The sequence below is a fragment of the Manis pentadactyla genome, chromosome 3, assembly GCF_030020395.1.
Source record: "Manis pentadactyla isolate mManPen7 chromosome 3, mManPen7.hap1, whole genome shotgun sequence".
In the NCBI taxonomy this organism is placed as follows: domain Eukaryota; kingdom Metazoa; phylum Chordata; class Mammalia; order Pholidota; family Manidae; genus Manis; species Manis pentadactyla.
Window position 1 is genome coordinate 212026768 of NC_080021.1, and position 27402 is coordinate 212054169.

General features: G+C 37.5%; 2 protein-coding genes across 5 annotated transcripts in view; both read right to left on the bottom strand.

Moving 5' to 3' along the window:
• Positions 1–21043, bottom strand: part of SCAI (suppressor of cancer cell invasion) — a 138177-nt gene extending 117134 nt beyond the window's left edge. For all 4 annotated transcript variants that reach the window (XR_008996634.1, XR_005030579.2, XM_057499024.1 and 1 more), the window contains exons 1-2: positions 20869–21043; positions 20119–20163 (exon numbers count right to left, since the gene is read on the bottom strand). Coding sequence is in view for 2 of the 4 variants with exons in the window: in XM_057499024.1 (XP_057355007.1) it covers positions 20119–20163; positions 20869–20921 (98 nt within the window). In the remaining 2 variants the exon portion in view is untranslated. The remainder of the gene's footprint in view (positions 1–20118; positions 20164–20868) is intronic.
• A 4447-nt stretch (positions 21044–25490) lies between these two features.
• Positions 25491–27402, bottom strand: part of PPP6C (protein phosphatase 6 catalytic subunit) — a 36568-nt gene continuing 34656 nt past the window's right edge. The window contains exon 7 of the mRNA XM_036913957.2: positions 25491–27261. Coding sequence (XP_036769852.1) covers positions 27013–27261 — 249 coding nt within the window. The 3' untranslated portion in view covers positions 25491–27012. The remainder of the gene's footprint in view (positions 27262–27402) is intronic.

Here is a 27402-nt window from a genome sequence, read left to right on the forward strand (position 1 = left end):
GTTTATTCCAGAAACGCAAAGTTGATTTAACATTAGAAAAAAATAAATCAATGTAATTAAACTTACATTCTCAGAAAAAAAAAGAGTAGGAGAAAAATCACACAGTCATCTCAACAGACATAAAAAAAATATGTGATAAAATTAAACATCTATTCTGGATTTTTTAAAATATCTCAAGGACTTCTACTTCTGGCTGAGATACAGCAACAAGGACCAGATTTACCCTCCTACATTAAACAATCAAAAGCAAGCAGACAAAATAGATAAATAATGGTTTTCAAGGCACTGTATATCAGGCAACAAAGAACAGTGATCTCTGAGGACAAAAGAAATAAGTCCTACAATTGTACCTGCTCACTGCCTTGAGCCCACCAGATATTCTAAGTTGAAATGATGGAGCTGAACATCCAGGGAGACCAAGGCAGCTGGAGTTCACAGAACGGTGGGATACTGTACAGAAAAAGCTTAACAGAGAGAAAACACTGGTGATCTGTCAAATATCCCAGCCAGTATACATCAGACCATGCATGGAAGAAGACGACCAAACACAAAGGAAAGAATCATCCAAGAGGATTAGTGGGACAGTTCCTGGAACCTACACAGGGCGAACAACAGTGCCTGTCCATACCGGCCAGAGTTGGAAAATGTTACAACTCCCAGGTAGGGTATTCTGCAGGTTCTTGCCCCAGCAGGAGAGACTGAGAAGCCTTAGTGATGACAGCTGTAAATGCTGCTCTGGTCCCATGCAACAAAGCTTAAAGCCAATGTCATTCAACACCCAAAAGAATCAAAATATTCACAAATAATTTAACTGCATCCCAATAAAAATCCAGAAATTTGTAAGAAGGAAAACAAAAGAATCAAACAAAACAAATGCCAGTCCCTCTACAATGTCTGACACCCACTCAAAGATTACCAGGCTTCCAAAGAAACAAAAGATGACCAGCAATGATGAGAAAAATCAGCCAGTCAAAACCAACACAGGAATGACATTAGAACAGTTATCATAACTATAGGGGTAAGCTATCTTTCTCTGTAAAGGGCCAGACAGTAAACATTTTTGGTTTATAAGCCATACAGTCTCTGTCACAACTACTGAACTCTTCTGTTGGACAAAAGTCTTGAACAGACTTGTTACATGACAAACAGGATATATAAATAATCACTAAACATATATGAAGGCCTCTGACTTCATCAATCATCGGAGGAATATAAATACCACAAAACACCCCATTAGCAGCAAGTACACCCAATGCCCAATCTTGATTCTTAATACCATTCGCCAATAAAAGGAAACAGGGCTCCTTGGAGAAATGTCTGATTCATGACTGAGGCAAGAAATAGACAAGATGAGCCTGCAGCATCGTGTAGTGCCAGAAAGTAAGGAAGTGGTCCCCCCCCCAAATTTTTTTAACCCATAATGGTAGGAGTATGTCAAATGGACAGAGCAGCCAATTGAAGAGCTCCCAATAGCCAAGCTGGAACAGTTTCAGCAACAAAAAACAAAGTATTTTTGGATTATAATCCCCTGCCCCTCCCAAGTATTTATAAATCCAATTACATAAATAAATGATTGAATAAACAGACAAATAAATAAATGGGGGGGGAGTAGATGAATCTCCTATGAATAAGAGTTTAAAATAATTGATGTACTCTGTACTCCACACAAGGAAATGGAGCATAACATAGTGACTTCTATCAAAGCAGACAGTATGAAAAAAGGAAATAAAGAAGTAACTTTATAGTGAAGAAATCTGACAAACACTGCCTCAGCTAGGTGATCAAGGTTAACATCAATCATGATAACTCAAGTGGACAGCACTAGCCTTGATTCCAAGAGAATAGCATTTTACCTCTGTGGTCTTCCCAAATGAAAGAGTCATTAAAACATACTTGATGAATAATCCACAACACCATCAAGGTCATCAAAAATAAGAATGGTCTGAGAAACTGTCACTGTTAAGAGACTTCTCAGGAAAACTGATGTAACATGGTATCTGTGTGGAACAGAAATAGGACATTAGGTAAAAACTAAAGAAAGCATAATAAAGTGTAGACTTTAATAGTTTCTTTTTAAAATAGAACATACACCTTTTTCCCTCTGATCTCTTAAGTGTATATACTCACTATAAAAGAAATATGGGAAATCCAGAAAGTACTAAAAAAATTAATAAAATTCAACTCTCTGAAGGTAACCATGATTAATATCCCAAAGTTGTGATTTTCAAACTTTGCGCTCAGGCACCACAACGCACCACAGCAAACTCACAAGGATGCGGCAGATATTTTAAACTTTTAAGGGAAACACAGTGACATCTGTAGGATACTACACAAACTACAAGCTCTAGGTAGTCCAGTTTTAACATCAGAACACCTTACATTCCTTAAAATAATGTCTTATATTTGTGAAGCTGGTTTTTTTTTAGAGGTTGCTGTCATAAAAAGCAAATACCATGTGAAAATCATGTAGTAGAGTTAATGGGGTGATGGCATCCACTATGATTCCAAGATGTAGAAGCTGTGAAGTGCCAACACAATGGCAGTTATTTAAGAATGAAATAAAAAATGTATTTTTAGAAAAAAATGCATACAGATGGCTTCACTGCTGAATTTTATCAAACATTTAGTGAAGATCTAATATCCATCCTCCTTTAAGTTTTCCAATAAGTAGAAGAAGAGGGGATACTTCCAAACTCATTTTATGAGGCCAGCACCACTCTAATACCAAAACCAGGCAAAGACACCACAAAAAAACAATATTACAGACTAATATCCCTGATGAACATAGATGCAAAAATCTTCAACAAAATATCAGCAAAATGAATTCAAAAATATATCAAAAAGACCATCCACCATGATCAAGCAGGATTTATTCCAGTGATGCAAGGATGGTACAATATTAGAAAATCCATCAACAAAAAGAAGGACAAAAAACACATGATCATCTCCAGAGATGCTGAAAAAGCATTTGACAAAATTTAACATCCCTTCATGATAAAAACTCTCAACAAAATGGGTATAGAGGGCAAGTAACTCAACATAATAAAGGCCATATATAACAAACCCACAGCCAATATCGTACTTAACAGTGAGAAGCTGAAAGCCTTTCCTTTAAGATTGGGAACAAGACAAGGATGCCTACTCTCCCCACTTTTATTCAACATACTACTGGAGGTCCTTCCCAAGGCAATCAGAGAACACAAAGAAATAATAGGCATCCAGAATGGTAAAGAAGAAGTTAAACTGTCACTGTTTGCAGATGACATTATACTGTACATAAAAAACCCTAAAGAATCAACTCCAAACTACTAGATCTAATATCTGAATTCAAAGTTTCAGGATACAAAATTAATACACAGAAATTTGTGGCATTCCTATACACTAAAGATGAACTAGCAGAAAGAGAAATCAGGAAAACAACTCCATTCACAACTGTATCAAAAAGAATAAAATACCTAGGAATAAACCTAACCAAGGAAGTGAAAGACCTGTACTCTGAAAACTACAATACACTCATGAGAGAAATTAAAGAAGATATCAATAAATGGAAAAACATCCCATGCTCATGGATAGGAAGAATTAATATTGTCAAAACGGCCATCCTGCTTAAAGCAATCTACAGATTCAATGCAATTCCTATCAAAATACCAACAGCATTCTTCAATGAGCTAGAGCAAATAGTTCTAAAATTCATATGGAACCACAGAAGACCCCAAATAGCCTAAGCAATCCTGAGAAGGAAGACTAAAGCTGGGGGGATTATACTCCCTGACTTCAAACTCTACTACAAAGCCACAGTAATCAAGACAATTTGGTACTGGCACAAGAACAGACCCATAGACCAATGGAACAGACTAGAGAGCCCAGATATAAACCTAAACTTATATAGTCAATTAATATATGATAAAGGACCTATGGACATACAATGGGGCAATGACAGCCTCTTCAACAACTGGTGTTGGCAAAATTGGACAGCTACATGCAAGAGAATGAAACTGAATTATTGTTTAACCCCACACACAAAAGTAAACTCGAAATGGATCAAAGACCAGAATGTAAGTCATGAAACCATAAAACTCTTAGAAGACAACATAGGCAAAAATCTCCTGAATATAAACATGAGCAACTTCTTCCTCAACGCATATCCTCAAGCAAGGGAAACAAAATAAAAAATGAACACATGGGACTACATCAAACTAAAAAGCTACTGTACAGCAAATGACACCATCAACAGAACAAAAAGGCATACTACAGTATGGGAGAATATATTTGTAAACGGCATATCCGACAAGAGGTTAACATCCAAAATATATAAAGAACTCACATGCCTCAACAACCAAAAAGCAAATAACCCAATTTAAAAATGGGCAGAGGATATGCAGAAACAATTCTCCAAAGAAGAAATTTGGATGGCCAACAGACACATGACCAGATGCTCCAGATCACTAATTATCAGGGAAATGCAAATAAAAACAACAATGAAATATCACCTCACACCAGTTAGGATGGCAAATATCAAAAAGACTAAGAACAACAAATGCTGGTGAGGATGCAGAGAAAGGGGAACTCTCCTACACTGTTGGTGAGAACATAAGCTAGATCAACCATTGTGGAAAGCAATATGGAGGTTCCTCAAAAAACTAAAAATATAAATAACCATTTTACCCAGGAATTCCACTCCGAGGAATTTACCCAAAGAATACAAGTTCTTAGATTCAAAAAGACATATGCACCCCTATGTTTACTGCAGCACTATTTACAATAGCCAAGAAATGGAAGCAACCTAAATGTCCATCAGTAGATGAATGGATAAAGAAGATGTGGTATGTACATACAATGGAATACTATTCAGCCATAAGAAAGAAACAAATTCTACCATTTGCAACAACATGGATGGAGCTGGAGGGTACTATGCTCAGTGAAATAAGCCAGGTGGAGAAAGACGAGTGCCTAATGATTTCCCTCATTTGTGGAGTATAACAGCAAAGCAAAACTGAAGGAACAAAACAGCAGCAGAATCACAGACTCCAAGAAGGGACTACTGGTTACCAAAGGGGAGGGGTGTGGAAGGGCGGGTGGGGAGGGAGGGAGAAGGGGATTGAGGGGTATTATGTTTAGTACACATTGTGTGTGGGGGTCACAGGGAAGACACTGCAGCACAGAGAAGGCATATAGTGACTCTGGCATCTTACTACACTAATGGACAGTGACTGCAATGGAGCATGGGCAGGAATCAATAATATGGGTGAATGCAGTAACAGCATTGTTTTCCACGTAAAACCTTCATAAGAGTGTATATCTATAATACCTTAATAAAAAAAAAGGAAAAATAAAATAAAATAAACCCAGAAAAAATATGCATAGTAGTATTATTATGTACTTACCACAGTGGCTAAAGCTTAAGAATACCAAGTGCTGTTAAGGAGTAGAGAAATTAGAACTCTAACAGAAGTGGCTGATGGTAGTGTAAATTGCTACAACTACTTCAGAAAATGAATGTCAATATTCAGTTGATGATGCCCATTGTGTATTATCCAGAAAGTCTGCAGATGTACACTTTAAAGAAACTCTCCCACATATACAGCAGGAGATACTCTTTAAAAATGTTAGTGGCTACATTGTTTGTAACTTAGAAATAATTCAATTACTCAGGAGAATGGATAAATCATGACATAGTCATGTAACTAAATACTATTTAACAGTGAAAAAAAATGGGACACATTCCTGTGCCTCAACATAAATGAATCTCAAACTCCTAATGTTCAATGAATGAAGCAAACTGAAAAATACATGCAGTATGATTTCATGCATACAACAAATCTAAAAATGAACAATGTATTTACAGTTACATTCATATATAATGTAAAACCATGAAAAAAATTCTAGAGAATGAGAACAATTTCAAAGTAGTGCTTTCCTTGGATAAGAAGAGGAAGGAAGCGAATGCTGTAGGAGAGGCAAATGAGGAACTTCCAAGGTACTGATAATGTACTATATTAATTCTACACTTGGCCAGTAGGAACAAAGATGTTCATTTTATTATTGTTCTTTAAAGTATGTGTATGTCATATCTGCTTTTTGGTTTACATGTTAGATTTCATCTTTAATTAATTAAACTAGTCAACAAAATATTTCTTGAACACCTACTATGTTCCAGATATTTTTTGTGCTTTTCAACCAAAGAAACATCCCTGCCCTCACAGAGCTTATATTCTAGCACAGGAAGAAGACAGAAAGAGAAACCCAAAGTGCATGAATTTAAATATATGTTATTTTATATTATATTTATTACTTTTCAATTATTCTTTTTATATTTATATCACACTTATTTTATTATTATATTTACTTTAAAAATTAAAAGCAGAGAATGGGATATCAGGAATATTGGGCAGCTTTTAATATGAAATACTAAACTTGAGGTGTTTGAAGTTTTTATTACAAATAAAACTCTTAGATTTTTACCAGTTTATAAGAAACTAAGAAAAATCTAAGTGATGAAACCATCAACAGTATATTAAAAGAAAATAATTTCTGCTTTCAGTATCTTGAAAATAACAAGCAGATTATCCATTAATAGTTCTCAGAATTTAAAAAAATGCTTAGCATATCTAAATGTTTTAGAGTATCTATTGAATAAACAATTGCTCATGAACTCTGTCTAAATTATCCCATTTTCTGAGCTTGCATTTTCATAAAATAAAAATTTAAAGAGATCTATGAAAATGAATGGCTGAACTCTCATTTGTCCTTTAATTATATTGTGTTTATCTCTTTACCTACAATATGGAAGAAAAATCTGAGACCTTCAGGAATACCAATCTGATTGAATCAAAGACTACATTCCTGCACCTGAAGAGGTTTTTTACTCAATAACATTTCAAATCACTTGTTTACTCAATAACATTTCAAATCATCTAGTCTCAAATGTGAAGTTTGTTAGTTCTCCAGCAAAATTAAGTAACATCACTTATATTTCTGCCTCTAATCTTTATCTAAGAGACCTGCAATAGCATGCACTGTCTAGAAACAGAATTCTTTTCATTGTTACTGGTCTTTACTTCCTTTGATATTTAAAAATGCACTAGGCAACCCAGAACAACTACTTTTACCTAACTACCGAAGCACTGGAGAGGAGCATCTGATAAAACTACACTATCTGAATGATAGAAATTGGTGAAAATAGAATATAATGGTTTTAGAAACTTGAGGAAGTTTGAAACATTTGAAACCAGAAGATATCCACATCAAGAACTGTTTTTATTTCATTTATGGGACCTTAAAAAAATCTCAACAGAAATTATCCCCTCCGAAGTTGGAAAAAAATTTCCAATGTCACTATTTTAGTCTGTAATCACAAAATTTTGTGCAGCCAGACAAAAATTGTGTTCTGTCTTGACTGTGCCACTTCCTAGCAGTTACTTGGGATAAAGCACTTAACTTTCCTGAGTCTCAGTTTCTCTATTTGTAGATGGGAATAATATAATCTGTCTTCTAATGAAGCAACAAATACAAACCTCATCTGTTAATAAGCACCAGCCCTGGGAATTAAGTTATCCTCCCTTGCTCCCCTTCTTCCAATTAGTTCATTTACTCTACTCTAATAACCCTGAACACTAAACAATTAAAAATTGATAAAAACACAATGAACTAAACATTTAAGACCTATGTATTTTACTGCATGTAAAGTACTGATCAATAAATTGAAAGAACTTGTTAAAAAACATACCCGTGATGACAGGTAATATATTTGAGACACCACAGCTCAATCTATTAGTAAATGCCAGTCATTTTCAAGAAGTCCAAAACCCAGCACCAGCTCATCCCGACTTTGGTTTTGAAATTTCTCCATTACCTTCTCACTAATCCTTTTTTCCAAAGAGGTCATTCTGGCCTTCACCTCTTAAGTGAACCTTTAAACCTTGAAAAATCTAAAACACGTTTCTTAATTCCTTAATCCCTTCAGACTTCCCAACACCCCTTTATCCCTCACTTTTCAGGAGCATTTCCTCCATCATTTCAGATTACAACCTTCCCCTCCCTAGTCTAAAAATAATGCCGTTAACAGTAGTAGTGATTAGCAGTAGTAATCAACAGTCAACATCTTGTGACAGCACCATCTAAACACTTTATATGAATATTTCATAGAACGTTCACAACAACCCTATGAAGGAGATACTGTTTCATAGATGAAGACACTGAGTTACAAACAGGGGATACACCTGGCCTGAATCATTCCAGTCACTGCTTGTTATTAACATGCTGTGGGTAAAATTATAACATTTCCAGAATATCTCTCCTGGCTTTAGTACATCTGCCTATCAATAGGCGTTCAGGGGTGGAAAGAAGTATGGCTTTAATACATTTGCATCATTCCTCAGGGGTGGAGAGAAGTTCATCTCCATATCAATGGATAATTACCTAGGCAAGAAGGGCTTATCTGTACCGGAGAGGTGAGGGGAGAGCCGGTTTTGCTTCTGCTGGAGCAGGAAAGAGAGAAGGGCCTGGACTGCAGTTTGTAAGCAATAAAGGACTTAAAACTTTATTTCTTCCTGTGACTGATTTCGGTTTTAGAGGTATTTTGCCCCGGGATTTCCTCTCCCCGGATTTATATCTGGCAGTAGTCGACAGGATTCCTCTGAACCCAAAATCTGTCATAATGGGTGTGACCTTTGGGAGCAGAATACAAAGGGAATGTTGGAGGAAAGATGAATGACACCCTTGGGGCATGCAGGATGCACAGCTAACAATGCAGAAGCTATGACAGGTTTAGAAGCACTTTGGAAAATCAAGGATGCAACAGAGTAAGGCCATAAAAAGGCTAGGTTGATGTATTAGTCAGTGTTCTCCTGAGAAAAAGAACCAACACAATGTGTGTGTGTGTGTGTGTGTACATGTGTGTAGACAAACAATAAGGAACTGACTTATACAGTTACAGGGGCTAATAAGTCCCCAGATCTGCAGTCAACAAGCTGGAGACCCAGAAGAGATGATGGTGTGGTTCCAGTTGGAGTGTGAAGGCTTGAGAACCAAGAGAGCTGACAGCGTAAATTCCAGTCTGAGAGCCAGCAGGCTTGAGACCCAAGAAGAGCAAAGGTTTCAGCTCGAGTCCAAAGGCAGGAAAGACCAATATCCCAACTTAAGCTATCAGGCAGGAGGCATTCTCTCTAACTCATCTTCTTTGTTCTTTTCAGATCGTCAACAGATAAGATGAGGGGTCAGCCCATACTGGGGACAGCAATCTGTTTTACTCAGTCTACCAACTCAGTTGTTACTCTCATCTGGAAACACCCTTGCACACACCAGAATGTTTGACCAAATACTTTGAGGCCCAAGTAAGCTGACATGTAAAATTAACCATCAGAGTGTACTTCATCCTGATTTGCCCACTCTTCGCATTCAAGAAAGGGTTGAAAAAGAGAGACTGAGCCCTTTGGGTACAATGGAACTAGTGCTACAAGAAAAGAGGCTTCCCCTACAAAAAAAAAAAAAAATCACAGGCTCACATAACTCAGCCCTTGTGAAGCCAGGCTAATAAATCAAGCTATTGGCCAGGGCTGTAGTCATCTCAAGGCTCAACTAACATAGGTTCCCCTTCCAAGCTCACTCATGCGGTTGCTGGCTTCTTACCATGTGGCCCTCCCCATAGGCTGTCTGAGTGTCTTCACAGCATGGCAACTGGTTCCCCTCTCTCCAGGGCTGCCTTACATCATGGCAACTAGCCTCCCTCACAGCAAGTGATTCAAGAAAGAGAGAGTGAAAGAATCCACCCAAGACAGAAGCTGGAGTCTCCATATAACCTGATCTGAGAAGTGACGTCTCATCACTTCTGCACTATTCCATTCATTTAGACCAGAACACATTTGTGAGGTGAATTAGCTTCATCTTAAAAGAAAAAAAGAGAGAAAGAGAATCAAAGAATTTGTAGACAGATCTTTAAAGCCACCCCAGGGACTAAAAAATTACTGAAAGGAAAAAATGTTGCTGGGTAAGTTATTAAGACATCATTGGATGTTTTATTCTCACTGTATTCCCCAACCTCCAAGAAGACAGTCCTTACCTCAGGGGAGGTTTGTGTTTGTTTTCTGAGAATGTTAACTCCCTGAGGAGATAACACTGAGGGAAGAACAAGAAAGATAGTGTCTTTGAAGGCAGAAAGGTAGAAACAAAAAGGGTGTGATTTATCTGGGAAGGGGAGGGAGTTCTTTGGGACCCTCAAAAAGAGGAGGCTTGCAATCCCACTTCCTAGCAGTGCTCTGGATAAATGACAAGTGCTAGGGAAATGGGTGTGCCCATGCCTGGCAAAAATTCATGTGCTGTACTTCCTATTGGGAATATTCCTTCATATTCCCAAAGAAGTTGGCCATAACTATTAGAGCCACTGAACATCAAGGAGCCTACTCTTCATCAATGTGGTTATCAGTCACAGCCATAACGGACTGAAAATGAACCTGCCACCCTTCTCCTGGTTCTTTGTAAGTCTCTCAGGTTCTTCCCATCCTGAGGAGGAGTGGATGCCCATTCTTAATCACTGACATTGACTTTTTCAACAGTTAGGCAGAATTGGGAGTGAGGGACTGTCCCTTGAAGGTTGGATCTAATTTCATTTGAAGGAATTAAAGTATTTTAACATTTCTTGGTTGCCTGATTTGTGAAATAAGATTCATACTTACTATACAGTCACTTGATTTATTTAACTTATGGGTATCTTTTTTAACTCATTAATCTTGGTGTTTTACAAAAAATGTCCCAAACAAATTGCTCCATCAAAACATTAAGACTTTTCCATCAGTAATATATTACCTCCAAATTTTTCCAGGCTATACTCTCCTAATGTATAGAATATTAAGCAATGTTATATTTCCTGTGTATCTGCCGGAGTTCCCATCCACCCAGAAAAATGCTGGCCTTGTAGGGAAGTCATCCATTTAGGTTTGGGATCCACAATTTCCATAAAGAAGAAAAAGTTAATTCTACCACCTGGTCATTTTATCTCTCAACTGATCCAGCCATAATCAGCACTACAGATTACCTGTATTTCAGGATCTTAACCTAAAATATAACTCCCAACTATGTGCTACTCAACTTTTATCAAAAATCTAAATTTTAAAAATCACGCGTATGGAGGATTATTGAAGAACACAGTCTATAACACATTATTCTAGACTTGCTGCTTTCAAAATGACTTTTATCATATCATCCTATCTTTCAACAGAATCTCAGGATATAAAACAGCTAGTTAGAAGCAGAGTGGTGCTAGAAGAAATAGGTCTCCTTGGAGAATGGCCAATTCTAGATCTGAGCAGAAAACAGACAAGATGGGCCTGGAATACCTTTCCCAACCAGGAAGCAAGGAAGCTATCAGTCTGCTGGAGTCGTGTCAGAAGGACCCAAGTGCCAATTTAAAGAGGCTTCCACTGGGCAAAGCTAGGTCAATATGAACATCAATAAGAAAAATAATCATAACAGACTGAAATTCACCAAATATATTTAAATCCATGGGTTGATAATATGATTAATGAAAAAGAAAGATAGCTAGACACCTTTGGAGCATGTTAGGAAACCAACTCATTGAAATCTGGCTTAAAAATGGATCTGGGGTATCTATCTTGCTTTTCCTTTTACAAACTATTCCTTAGGAAAATCAAATAGTGAAGGGAAGGAGAACAGATCAGTTTCAGGGGGCAGAGGGATGCAATGAGGATGTCGCTGCAACAGAACAGCACAAATGAGTTTTTTAGGGTGATGGAAATGTTCTGTAATCTTATTGCAGGGGTGGCTATACGAATCTACATGCATGTGTTCAAATGTCATGGAAGTGAACATTCCAAAAACTGAATGTGCAGTATCATTGTATGTTAATTTCAAAAATGAAATTTAAAAAAATTTTAAGTCAACAAGGGATAAAGGAAGACCGTCTTATCATCTGTAACCCCAAATGAAATTATAAATAGAGACACTGATTACTATGGGTTCCTAACATCAAAAAAAGAGGCCTTGATGAAGTACACACCATTCCTATGAAGTATTCATTCTAAAAAATTAAAAAATTAAATCTGAATCTCATCAAGTTTCTAGAACTAGTTCTAACTGCCAATTTATAAAGACACACAGTGAATACAGAAACATGGTAAGTGGTACCATGGAGAGAGAGTCAGCAACATTCAGGCTGTGGAAAAACTAGTCGGTGGCTGCCATTTGGTCAGTGGCAACAGAAGGGGATTTTGGGGAGTAACAGAACTGTTCTCTCTTATGACTACAGTGATGGTTACACAGCTGTATGCATTTGTCAAAATCCACAGAACAATATAGGTGAATTTCATTGCATAGAGTTATACCTCAATTTTTTAGAAAACTAAAAATTCAGATTGTGGGAAACTAATAATGAATGTGCTTTCTTCAACAAACAGCAAGGAGAAAAAAGACAGAGTGGGAAACCTATGGAATATCAAACACTTAAGATCTAATCAACAAATTGCAACTTATGAACCTGATCTAGATCCTGATTTGAACACATATTCTTAAAATAATCAGCAACTGGAAATCTGAACACTGATGAGATATTTGATATTAAGGGAATACTGTTAATTTTTAAGTTATTGTTAACTGCATCACGGTTATGTGTTTTAAAAGACCTCTTATCTTTCAACAGCACTAAAACATTTACAAATTAATGATATGTATGGAATATACTTCAGGTGGAGTGGGGGAATACACCATCAAATAGGATTGAGATAACTGTTGAAGCTGGGGATGAACAACTCAGGTTCATTGCAGTATTCTAAATTTGTATTTGAAATTTCCCATATTAAAAATATATATACATACATAAAATTAGAAGTAGAACCTTAAAAGCCAGTCTGCTTAGCCTTCTTCTAGCTACTCCTGGCATCCCACTCTCTGGGAACCCTTGAATGGTCCCAAGGAACCTTTGGGCTCTTTTTGAACTCCTTGAAAATCACAGCTTGAGCTTGTCTAGGTTTTACTCTTGAATGAAATTATTCTTGAATACCATGAAATTGCTGAATACTTCGACCATATTATCCTGGGCCCCTGTAGAATCTGCTTTCACAGAACTGAATTTTGGCATTACGCCCCAGGTTTTCACTGACACCGGCTATAAGAACGGCTTTACCCAAACCACTGCATTTCTGTAGGGATGCTGCTGAGGCGAGCACTGTCAGAAAGAAGCTGTTACATGGAGGATATTCCTGAGTTCAGTGTAAACTCAAAAATGTTCATCTAGTTTTCCATATAACTACCTCCAGAATCTCAGTTCTCATCAAAGAGTACGGAGATCTATCTCCCAGAGACAAATACTAAAAATACAGAAAATACAAATACAGAAAAAATACTAGGTACATGTAACATGCTACCCCCTTCTATATGTAACACTCAAGATGATCTCCCTAGTTATTTCATTTATTTTCATGATTCCATTACTAAGTGTTTGCTGAGGACTTTTAAAAATGTATCTCAAGACTAATCTCTCTTCTCAGGTCCAGACCCATGTTTTCACCTTACTGGCTGTGAAATTATGAGATGGTATGCTGAAGAACTTAATACTCCATATAGCCAAAATAAACTCATATTCTTACCCTTCCAAACTTGTTCCTGTATCTGCTGTTTCAGTTAACAGCACCCCCATCCAACCTATTATTCAAGCTAAAAACGCCTCAAGATATTGTAAAGAAAAGGAAAAGGTAAGCCCTAGACTAGGCAAGAATATCTGCAAAACATAAACCTGATAAAGAATTTGTTTCTAGAATACATAAAGAATTCTTGTAACTACATGAAACAAACTGATAAAAAAAAAAAATGGGCCAAAGATTTGAACAGAAAATTCACAAAAGAAGTTATATAAATGACAAATACACAAAAACGGTATTCACAGAAAATTCACAAAAGAAGTTATATAAATGGCAAATACACAAAAACAATTAGCCAAGATCTTTTAAGAGAAGGGATAATTATTTCTGTTGTTTTTTTATTTAAGAGCCCAATTTGGCCTGTTCTGAAACTTGGATGTATGGTCACTTGTGTTGGATACAATAACCTTCACGCTGGGGTCCCATCCACTAAGTCTCCTCTACATAACAGAGTTGAAATGACCAAGGCCATTCCGTCCTCACTTCATTAGCCATGAAAGAAAGGCGTATTAAAAACATAGTGATATATACGGCTATACAACTCCCAAAATAGCAAACAATGGTGATGGTTTCAAGAGTGTATACATATATATATGTCAAGATGTACTAAATTGTACACTTTAAATATGTGCAGCTTATTGTATTGCCAATTATGCCTCAATAAAGTTGTTTTAAAGAAAAAGAATGGCAATACAAAGGATTGGCAAGGATATGGAGCAAACGAAATCCCATACATTACTAGTGAGAATGCAAAATGGTACAGCCACCTTGGAAAACAGTGGCAATTCCCTAAAAAGCTAAACATACACTTACCATAAGACCCAACAAGTCTACTCCTAGGCATTTACTCAAGAGAAATGAAAACATATGTCTGCACAAAGACTTAATTCAAATGTTCGTTAACAGTTGTATACACACTAGCCAAAAACTAGAAACAAGCCAAATGTCCATGATCTGATGAATGGATAAACAAATTGTGGTAAAATCAGACAATGAAATGCTCCACAATAATACGAATAAATTAATACAGTTATAAACAATAACATGGATGAATCTCAAAAGCATCAGGCTAAGTGGAAGCTAGACACAAGAAAACTTTATACTGAATGATTCACTTACATGAAATTCTAGAAAAGACAAAACTGTAGTGATAGGGAAAAAAAGATCAGTGGTGGCCAGAACTATGACTGCAAAGGAACATGAGTAAATGTGTACTTTGGTGGGGGGGTGCCGCAGGGGGGCAGGGGTTGGTGATTTGAGGGGAGGGCATGGGGAGAGGACAGCAATAGTGATATTCTATACCACAATTATAGTAGGTGGTTACATAACTGTATGTATTTGTCAAAACTCATCAAATTATATACTCAAAATTGGTGAGCTTTAGTATATGTAAATAATACCTCAATAATGCTTATTTTTAAAAAGACTAGGAAGATTTAAATTAGTCACAGTAATAGCTATCATTTATGGCATCCATAATGCATGTCAGGTAACTGTATTATGTACTATACATTCATTATTTCATTGAATCCTTTCAATAAGTCACTCATTGAATAATTCAAAGAAGAGTTACTGAGTCCCTATTATATGTGAGGCACTGTTCTAGGTGCTAAGAATAGAATAGTAAAGAAAACACACAAAAATCTCTGCACTCACACCGTTTATGTTATTAGAGGACAGTAAATCCTGTAAGGTAGGTACTGTCATTACCTGCGTTTTGCAAAAGAGCAAACAGGTTCAGAGATTACATACATTATTTGCCTAAGAACTCAAAAGTTAGTATTTCAAATAGGTAGGCTTCAAACTCTAGTCCAGTCAGCCTCAGCATCATTGACAATTTGAGGTGGATAATTCTTAGAAGTGGGAGATTGTTCTGTGTATTTCAGGGTATTCAGCAGCATTCCTGGTCTCTATCCACTAGATGTCCCAGTTCTAACAACCAAAAATGTCTCTGTCTGGGTATTGCCAAATACCCCCTAATTGAGAACCACAGCTTGATCTTGAAAAACTGACACCACAGCCCAAGCCCAAAAACAGACTCTGTCTTTCCGCACCTAATGCAGCCTTGGTTCAAGTACTGAATTCAGCTCACCTACAATCTTGTCATTAGTCAGTCGAATCCAGGCTCTACTTCTGTTATTTTAACAGTTACACTACTGCCTTCTAAACCTTCAGGGCCTATATGAAATAACTGTGGAAACTGCCCTCACTACTGCAGAATTACTATAAACCCTTTGTACATATACAAAGTCGTTACACTGACTTATTTTGTGTGTTTGTCTTCTCCACTAATACACAAGCTTTACCTTAGCAGGGGTCATATCTCACTCATGTCTATATCCCTAGTACCCAGAACTAGAAAACATTTAAATGTTTTTAAAATTCAAATATAAGTCAAATAAATTACATATACCACCAAAATGCCTAGATCCCTTTGTTTTAAACACATCAAAAAAAAAAAAAAGCTCCCAAATCATACAGTAAAGCTTTAATCAACATGAATCCTATCTTGTTCCTAAAAGGACCTGAAAGGATTCTCTAACTCATAACCAAAACATTATTAACAGACATACTATAGTCCTCAGAATTTTCCAAAACCACAAAAGATCAAATTTCCTAATCTTAAAACTCTAGTAGTTTATCAGGGGCATTAAATATTATCACATTATTTTGGATCACAAAGCCCCATCCTATACTTACTCTTTCTTGCCACCAATTCATTTATTGATTCAATGTAGTTTTATTGAGCACCCCTCAGTATTAAGGATACAAAGATGAATGAAGACAAAGAAACAGAAGTATTAGTGGGGAAAAAGACAAAAATAATAATAGTAGTGTATGAAGTTTTGCTTATCTCAGATTATCTTTGTTTTTCTTAAACTGTCTTATAATTTGGTCTCTACTACAAATGATCTCAAAAGATAACTCAGCCACTAACTGATACATATCAGAAAGAATGATAACAGCAACTATTCTAAAATAAAAACCATACTTTTGGCGACTGTTTTCCAAACTGTAACAGGACAAATAGTATAACAGTCAACAACTCTATACAGCAGGCTTGTCTAAGGGCTACATTCAGCAATTAATTCATCTGGAAGTGTTTCATTTGATATTGACAATCTATATGACCACAATATGCAACTAATAATAACAGCTATAAAACAAATTCTGTCTACAAGCACTACATCCTTTCTCTATAATCAATCTATACGTTCTTCATTGGCCGTTTTGATTTCTATTTTTAGAGCAATCCCAGAACTCTTTTCTGTCTTGGGCTTGCCAGCAGGACCTCTTTAGAGATGTACTGTGGCCATACATTCAGGTTAAAATCCTAACTTGATCAGAAACTGACCTGAATCAAACATGAAGAACATGTGCCCTCATGATTCTTCACTGAGAATATAAACTTAAACTCTTGGCTGACTGATATTTACCAAAACATATTCACGGAGAATCATGTAAGAACACATTGATCCAGTAATTTAATCAACTTTTCTAGCTGCTGGAGACAAGCAGAGTCCCTACAGCTTATTCATTCCTCTTAATCCCTGAACCAAGCCAAACTGTCTGTATACCTAAACAACATTCCTTTGTCTCTTGGGAGAATCTTCACTAGAGTTACCTGAACCTGGACTGAGAACTATTGTAAGAAGCAATCTTAAAAAACTTACTACTACATTTATCATTCAACTTTTTTCTCCACAAAACAGTGTCCCCACTATGAAAACTAGTGAGAGAAAGTTCTCAGATTTAACAGTCAAAAAGAGTTGTGCTTCTCTTGAACAACATGTGCTTGACTTTTCAGACACCATGAATCTGGAAGTTGACCTTTATTTTCTTCTTTTCTTTGCTCTAGGAAATTCAGAGCCAAATATGGAGCCCACCTTTAGTAACTGTGCAGACTTTCTAGTCTATATACAAACTTTGCCACTGGTTTAATTTTATTCTTCCCTCATTTCTTCTTTGCTTTAGTATCTTTATTTTTGATCCTTTAGACTGCATTTATTTAGAAATGAGATGGGAAATAAAAGGGTGCTTTTTAAAAATTTAAGTATAGTTGATATACAATCTTAAGTTGGTTTCAAGTATACAACACAGTGGTTCAACAGTTACCCATATCATTAAATCCTCTCTCTCCACTGGAGCGGTTACTATCTGTCAACACAAGAAGAGGTTACAGAATCATTGGCTATATTCTCCATGCTATACTACAATCCCTGTAACCAATTTATGACTGAGAATTTATGTGCCCAACAGGGTGTTTTTTAACCTAAAATGTCTATGCACTTCCTGTGTGTCAGGCACTGTACTAAGCAGTCTACAACCTATTAGGGTTGAACTATTATTATTTCATTATACAGATGAGGAAACTCGGACTTAGAGAGGTTTATTAACTTGCATATGATCTTATAACATGTATTTAACAGGGCTAGGGCTCAAATTAAAATCACTACACCTAGATGTACGAACAATTATCAAGGGAGCAAAAAGATAAAAGCAGAGGAAGGTGAAGGTGAAGGAAAGAGTGGGGAGAATGTGACATTTGCACTAAGTCTTTAAGAAGGGAACTTGCCAAGGAGCAAGGAGAAAGTATTCCAGAAAGAAAGAGAAATCGTGTGCAAAATCCGAAAGCAAAGAGAGAACATAAGTTTGGGAATGGCAAACAGAACATAGGGTCACATTGAGTTATTAATTTATCGTGAAGGGTCCACAGAAAGTTAAGTCATTAAATACTAGACACTTTATGCCTGGAAAAATAGGCAGAAGTGAAATAAAAGCCTCTTTTTAAAAAGTCTCTTTTTATACTTAGGCTAAAAAGTCTGAATTATGTTCAATAAGGCAATGGGAACCATAGAAGGATTTAAGCAGGAGGATTATAAGACCGACTTGCACAGTGAATGAAGTACAGATCTGAGGTAGGTAACCCAGTCATTAGGCTACTCCAAGAGCTTGGCAGTGGGGTAATAAGAGTTAAATAAAGGTAGTCCAAAAGAAATATAATGCAAGCCATATATGTAATTTTTAGTTTTCTAGTAGCTATGCTAGGGGAAAAAAAAAGAATAGTTTAAGTAATACTTTTATTTAATCCAATAGATCTAAAATATCTAAAATATTATTTCACCATGTAATCAGTATAAAGATTAGTAATGAGAAATTTTACACTCATTTTTTATACTAACCCGAAATCTAATATGTATTTTATACTTAGAGCACATCTTATTTTAGACAGTAAACTCTCACTGGAAATTTATCTGTATTTAGATTTCATAAGATTTAGAAATGAAAAAGTAGATTCACACACCCAAGTTGTTCCAAACATACTTAAAACATTTTCCAATAAGTGAATCAGCCAAGTATTGGTTTTTGAATTTAAATTAATATGTATGTCAAATTAATATATATGTTATAATTAATAACATTTAAATTCAGTTCCTCAGTCATGCTAGTCATATTTCAAGTGCTCAACAACCACATATGGCTACCATACTGGACAGTTCAAGCCTAAAGAGTGACAAAGGACCTTTGGCTGTTGATATTTCCATCAGTATTTCCTGTCTGCCTACTATTGAGGTTTTCTGTTCACTGACATTAATAACTTACCAAATATTAACTATGACAGTAGTCCTACTGGCCACATCTCACTACTGTAGCTTCCTTTCTCTAGAGCCAATGCCTACATCTGTGAAAAAGGCATCTTCTTTATTCCACACAGACTTGCTATGTAGTGACATCAGGAATGCCCTGAAAAATGTTTGTGAAATGGATATACGTTCTTCTTCATTACTCAAGGAATAATCCACTTGTTTGCAGTCCTTTATTTCTATTTTCCTGTAGTTCAACTGTTTATTAGACTGTGTACAATAATAAAAGAAAAAGCAGTAATAAAACTTATTTTCAGTTGTATATTTATTAGAGGCATTATAGTATAATGGCTAAGAGCTTAAGCTCTGGAGTCAGACTGCCAGGATTCAAATACTGGTTCTCTCACTCATTAGATGTATGAACTTGAGTAAATACTTGGCCTCCCTCTCTGTGCCTCAGTTCCCTCTTCTGCAAAATAGTAATAATGGTACATACTTTCTTGGGGTGCTTCAAGATTATAACATATAACACTTATAAAGTACTTGCAGGTAGTACCAGACACATAGTTGATGTCCAATAAACACTTTTAAACAGAGCTGGTGGAGAAATTGAAATTATGGCTTAAGTAACAATTAGGATTTCTCAATTATCCACATCTCCTTTCCATATAATTTCAGATACAAAAAAGAAAAAGAAGAGAAAAAAGTGGTACAGGTAGTAGTTAGAAGTCCTCAAAAGAAAGATTGTGCATGTAGCTACATTCATTAAAAAAAAAAGGTAAATAAGAAATCTCATCTACTGACAGTGCATAAATATGCAGTATGGCATAGGTGTAGCCAAGCAAATGGGAAAACATGAATCAGAGTAGGAAGGCATTTTGCCTTACCTGCTTTTCCGTTTTCGAGGTGGTTTCTCCACTGTGCCAGTCAATCTACAGACCAGACAAATAATATGGTAACTAAAAGTAACATACAAGCCCACATCTCCGGGCCCAGCAGAGCCAGTCAAGAACTCAGTATACCATCCTCTAGGGCTACAGCTCGCTAAGCCAATACCTGACCTTCCAAACGCCTTAAGCTCTGCTTTTCCTATTGACCAAGACCCAGCAATCTTGGGAGTCCCTGTCCCCCTAATGTCTGCTGAGCTCAAACCCTGCCCCTGGTCTCTCACTCCGTCCTCAGCTCCTATTCTTCAGAGCCCAGCTCCCCCAAACCACCCACCTCCACCTACTCATTGTCTGCCTCGTCACCCCCGCAAGCCCCTCCGACCTCCCACTCCCCGTGCCCACACGCTCCCGAGTGTGCGCTGCGCCTCCGAGCCCCGCCCCTCCAGGCCCCGCGCCCCCCGCATTCCGCGGTGCCTCCACGGGGCGCGCGCAATGCCCCTCCCGGCCCAGCGCCCCAGCCTCACCCCTCGGCGCCCCTTCCCTCACACGCCCCTCTCATCCGGCCTTGAGGATGCGATCGGCGCCCAGCCGCTCCCCCACCCTTGGAGCCCCCGAGTTCTCCCCAGACAACCCCGGTCCCTCCAGTCTCGGGGCCCCGAACGCTACACGGCCCCGAGCCGCTGCCCCTGGGCCCGCTCCTAAGCCCCCACCCCACCCCTAACCCCGACAGCCACCCCGCCCCCGCCCCACCTGGGGGCCAGGCGACTCCGCGGCTGCTGGGGCTGCCGGGCTCCTCTGACCATCCGGCTCCGGCTCCGCCGCGGGAGCTGCTCCGGCGGCCGCAGGGCTCGCTCGGGAAGCTGAGGCGGCGGAGGCTGGAGTAGGCGGAGAGGCGGGAGGAGGGCGTCGCGCCTCTGCTAGGCTTGCCGCGGGGCCCGCCTCCTCCGCGCCTCTCCTCGACTCCTATTGGCCAGAGCCATAGTGTGGCCTCAAGCCTCGCGGTCGATTGGTAGTTCGGACCGTCACATCCCGCGCACCTAGAGTTTGGTTGAGACTGAAGGTGGCGGCGGAGGTGCCTTAGAGCTGCTAGCTGGGCTGGGGAAACCTAAACGCCACCGTGCGCCCGAAAGTAGAAACTGCATCTTCAGCGCCAGACACCTGCCGACAGGTTCTTCTGGCTCTGCGTCCTGCATCCCACACACCTGCTGGCGCCCCCCAACACTGCACCGCAGCCAGGACCAACAGCCAAGCACAGAAATTTCCCAAACTCCTCTGACAGGTGCGACAGTGAGGTAAACTCTCCAAACGGAGCTTCATTTTGAACCAACTTGTCTGCGATCCCTGACTCTGTGTATCAGGCTGAAATGTCTCGCAGCTCAGATACCCTTCATAGAGAATCCAGCTAAACTGTGAGAGTCTACAAAAATAAACATGGTTTAGATGCTCAGTCCTCTGCAGAAAAGATGACAAGCTCGGCTATCGGCTCCCATTGAAGCAAGAGTTTTTAAAATTACCATGAAAGAAAAGTCAAACTGCAAACAGAATATAACTGAAAGCAGTGAGTCCCCTTTTGAAAGGCCTAGAATAGATCCCTGAGTGTGTGCTAACTGTCCTGTGATACTGCAAATGATTGTAAATCCTAAACCAGTTAATTCTAACATTTTTAAAATTTCTGCTAAATTTAAATTTTAAATATTGCTGACACACCAAAGCATGCAAGAGTACCACCACAAAAGCACAAAAATATCAGTTGCCTGCACTCTTATACTTCAAAAGGCCATCCTTGAGAAAAACATTGTAAAATTCCTCCTTTAATGTGGTATATATACCCTTCAACCTCTCTACATTCTTTGTGCAGTTTTTGTTTGGTTGATCCATGGCATCTCTTTGGGTCTGGTAGGAGGCATAAAACTTTCTCTTAGCTACTACCATTTTACTACATGTTCTTATGCACCAATGTGACAGCCTAGAGTAATACACACCAACAGATTGGGGACAAATCTCTCACCGACTTTCACAAATGGCAAAAAATGGTACTATGGTTTTTCACAGAACTAAACTTAGTGCAAAAAGCTGTCCTTTATTCTGATGGCTTTTTTAAATCTTTAGTGTTAAAAATGACCCTCCTTTGAAATGATAAATTAGTGGGATTTTTTTAATGGCTTTGACAAGGAAAAGAATGTTAAATTTCTGTCTCTCCAAATATTTTATGTAATCCCAAAGTCAAAGAACAAACCTTCTCAATCCCAACCAACAGTATCCACCCTTACCATCACCAAGTCAGAAAGGGGAAAGAACCTCAGAATAATTTGCCAAACAAGACTGGAGGAGATAGTGTAGGAGTCCTGGTGGGAAGGTCATCAACTCAGTAGGAAACTAATCTTAAAATATCACTCATTGTGTTTCTTAAAATATGAATTGAAATCCTCTATCTGGTTATTTATAATCGGCTGACACCTCTTTGATACATAGTACTATTAACAGAGCTGCAGCTACTCATCTCTTACGCCCTCCAAAGACGTAGCCTCAAGTCCTATCCTCGTGTCATGTCCAAGTCCTGGTAATCTCTGCTTCTGTGCTTTTTGTGTAAGAAATGCACATGCCATCATTCTAGACCACGTTTAACTCACACATCCTCTTATAAGCCTTCCCAATTACTCCAACCTACAACAAACATTTCCTTCTCCAAATCTGCTGTACTTCCTTAAGCTACACTATGTCAGCAAGTATATATTGCCTTGGATTAATCTTACTTCCCAACTACACTGAATTTGGGCAAATGCTATCTGAGTGAGCCCTCAAAAAACAGCGGTTAGGGACCAGAGATGGGGTGCTTTATATGTGGTAATTTTAATCCTGAGATCAACCTTGCATTGTATTCTTGTATTTTAAGACATAATTTCAAGATCCAGAGAACACAACTTGCTCAAGGTCACACAGCTACAATAAACAATATTGCTTAAAATGACTTAAGAGGTACTCTGGTATGCCCTAAAGGGGTTCAAATTCCAGCTCTTCTGTGCACCTTGGGCAAATTACCTAAGCACCCTAAGGCTGTTTCGTCTGTATTGAAGAAAAAAAAAAAGGAAGAATATAGTCATAGAGCTATCATAAGGGTAACACAAAATAGGACATGTACAGTATTTAGTTAAGTATGCTCAATACAGGTTAGATGCTATTACCGCCTGGCAGAGCTGGATTTTTTACCTAGTCTAATCCCAAAGTCTGTATTTTTTCCATTCCATAATGCCTCCATGCAGTCTTTTATATCCCATCACCATTTACACACAAAAGCAGAGTACTAAGAACAATAGTGGTGCCCAGAGATTGAGTGGAATATACTATGTAACGAGTATTTTTGTTTATACACACAAAAAAATCTTCATAAATTTCATACCTTCTTGAATTAAGACATCTGAATGACTCAAGCCAGTTTAAGCTTACTCTCATGAGGGTAAAAAAGGCATATATTCACAGGCTGATTGACAAGAAAACAGCAACTTGGTAAAGAGGGGATTAAGGAACCAACCATCCCCAATCATCTACTGTTGGCATCATTCTAGGGGACGTTCCAAATGCTTCTTTTTGGTGTTTTGCTACTGTATACTTTATCAGCATGACTACACACCATAAAAACACAATTGAAAGGTTGTGACAATCTCACAATGCATGATTCTAGGCACGGGATCCAGGACATAACAGTGAATACTGCCTTTAAAGAACTGGAACACTCAGCTCAGAGTCAAATGCAGAACAAGAAAAGTTTCACTTCTGTTTACTAGGCTAAGCAATCAAGTGAAGCAATAGCATTTTTAAATTTGTTATACAAGATGTTAACTTACTGGGACATACTGCAAACTAGGGACTAAATTTTTTTGACAAACTTCCTATAATTTTTTATTAATTTACACTGAGAATATAGCACCTTTCATCCAATGAACTGAAGGTGCTTTATAAACATTAGCATTTAAAAAACAATTACATTTAAAAATCTGGATTCTTGCTGTTAGATCTCTTCAACTTCAGAAACACAATTTGCTGGAGGCTGATGGAAAGCAATTCTATTTCCGACAATGAAACATGCTCAGAAAGAGTTCAGCTTTGCTTTCACAATACAGGTATTTTCCAAACCCTAGTGCTGGGCTTACAAAGCAAAACACAAAAACCTTAATGCAATGAACAATATTTCAAATGCAAAACCCAGGGATTGAAACATTAAAATCTACCAACAGTTCTAGACATCCAGACGGAGTAGGAGCTGATGCAGGTTGCATATTAAGACATGCTCTTGATCGAGGCTTTTTAGGATCACACCCAAATGAACACATTTTAAGTGGTGAGATTTTTCAAGAAAGAACATTAACCTACAAAAAGCTAGCCAAGAGCATATCATGAAAATGAGGACATGGAGTAACTGGCAATTAAAAGTAGACAGTTCTCACTAGAGCCTAGGATACTTTATTAGAAACCAAGTATATCATAGGCAAATAAAAAGTTATTACCCCCATCAATACAACATAAGGGATTTTACATTCAGCCTAGATACAGGAAATAACAGATTCTCCTGCCTACAAAACTGTAACTTGCAAGTATCTTCCACCACATGAGTACTCTGTATAATACATAGCCCTTGTTGATTAGAGAGAGCCAAATATTCCTTTTAGGCTTACAAAGTCCAAACATTCACTCTCTTCCCTTACATGTCTAATAGTAAAACTTTTTTTTTTCATGCAAAAAGGTTATATAACAAGTTGTGTTCAAGGTTATGTATTCAGTTGAAGAGAAAAAAAAATCAGGCAAAACAGAGATGGCAGTTAAGGAATGGACAGAATATTATTGGCACATGCCTCAACTACTGACAAACAAATGCAGTACACCATGACTTAAAAGTAAAAGTCACATTACAGGGATGACTAAAACAACTACATCAATCTAAGCTAAGGAGCATCAAATGCGAAGGGAGGCCTGAGGGTTACTGGTTTTATTGGTACAACTTAAAAGCAGTCAACAGCAAGCACTTAAATACAATTATGGTAACAGAAAAAAATACTGCAGAGAGCTGTTCAAAGACCACACCAAGTTGTCTGGACCATTAATTTCCAGTGTTTCATAATTAGTAAAATACATAGCTAAATATTCCTGTAAGATAAAATTACCTTTCCCCCTGATTTACGCTGGGGTCACGGCAATAGCACAAAGCTACTGACCCCACAGTTCAAGTGTGTGCAGCACATGTCTCAGCCACTTCTGTCATACAGTGATCACGATTAAAGAGTAACAAGGAGCTGGGGAGTGGAGGAAAAGAAATCAAAACAGTATTGTGCTTATTTAATAAAAGAAAAACCCTGATGAAAAATTATATGCCAAGAAGCTTAGACTATAAACATTTTTATTGCATTTTTAGGTAACCTGGAAGTTCTTATCCTGAAGGGGAAAAGTGGGTTTTCAAAGCTACCTGAACAGATGCTAAAGTGCTTTATTAATTAGCTGGCTTCACAAAGATTTCCTGGAATGACAAAAATTAATTATAGTAGTAAAGGGATACCAAGTATTTCACAAAGTGGTAAATTCCAACATCATTTATGACCACAGTCATAAGGGACACTGGAACACTTGTCCTTAGTTAAGTGGACAGTTGCATATCAAGAACTGATCATCACAACCCTTTGGATATTCAAATTACTTACACAAAGCCAAAACATGGTATCACAGACCTTTACAAAAAAGGACATTTGTTTCTTTCTATACTTCTTAAAATCTGCTTCAAATTACAGTTCACAAATACAAGAGTCCTGACTTTTCAAGCTTTCCAGTTAAAAATGAACACTTTCTAAAAGTTAAGGTGAAGTGTTACAGCAAGAGAAGAATGTTTCCTATTGAAAAGTACACAGATTTTACTTAATTGATACTCATGATAAATTGTAAACTGGATTGATCACATTCTACTCAACTGGTATCAAATGAATACATCAGTATTACAAGTATTAAATGTTTTTCTATTACTAGAGAGGATATAAACAAAAACATTAATATGGCAGTTATGTTCTTTAGGCACAGTTTAGTGATTTCTTTTTTTAAATAAATAGTACTGAATTTCAATTGGAGTTTTAAACTCAATAACCAAAGGGTTAAGAACTCTGATTAGAAAAAAGAAAGAAAGAATAAACCAACAATGTAAGCTGTTTAAAATTTCTAACACTTTAACCTATCTGGGTTTTATTTAAGATTACTTTATTAAAAAATACAATGAATCTGAAAAAAGATCAATACAATTATCTTAATGTACAAAGTCATAAGCTGTAGCAGTTTTTAACTAAAATTTAAAAACGCAACAAAGAGGGCAGCCCTTTAGAGCAATTTATTTTATATCCATTTAAAATATCATCCAACAAAGGACAATGAAGTTTACAGCTGGGACAGGTATACATAACTCGAGGCATTTGCAGTCCATCATGCCTACTGAATAACAACTTTGCTGCTGAAATTTCTTAAAACTTACCAAACTAAAACAAAGGGCTGACTGATACAAAAGGAGTAGTATTTCAGTGTAGTCTGTTCTGTCAATTGGCTTTTTAAAAAAAGGAAACACATCCTGTGTTCCCCACACCAGTAAATAAGCAAGAGCTACATGCAGCAGTGTGAGTATTAAGACATTTCTCAAGTCTTCTCAAACGAGTCCAAGGTAGGGATGGGATCCGGGAGAAAATGATAGAAAACACTGTTATAGACACCGTAACAAACAATAAATTTAGATAATTTAAAATTAAAAAAAAAAAAAGGCAAGAGGCAGCATTTCAGCAGCAAAGTGCTCAATGAAAAGTATATTGTAGAGGGTAATACAGGAAAGTTGGGGTAAGAGGGCAGAAAAATGGGTCAGCAGGACGGGCGAAGTCCTCAAAGGAAATATGGCGTCGTCGTTCTGGGAGGAATAACACGTTCTGAATCTGGAACTGCCCGGAATAACTTTGGTTCTCTTGTATTTACATCTTTGAAGACCATGATCGAAGCAATATTTCCACAACGATAGCAGTAATTAGGCGCAGACCACACTGTTACCAGCTTCTCATCAAACATAAATTTATAGCCTTCGTGTACTAGTTGGTGTGCTCTGCAGATGAGTTTTAAGTTGTTGATATGAACAAACTGAAATTTAGAAAGGTAATTTGTTAAGTATTCAGCATATTAAACAACAAAAATCAACCTACATATATAAGAAAATAATCCTTTAAATAAAGTATAAATCTTTTTTACTTCTAAAGTTCTCACTCTTAGAGGACCCATTCT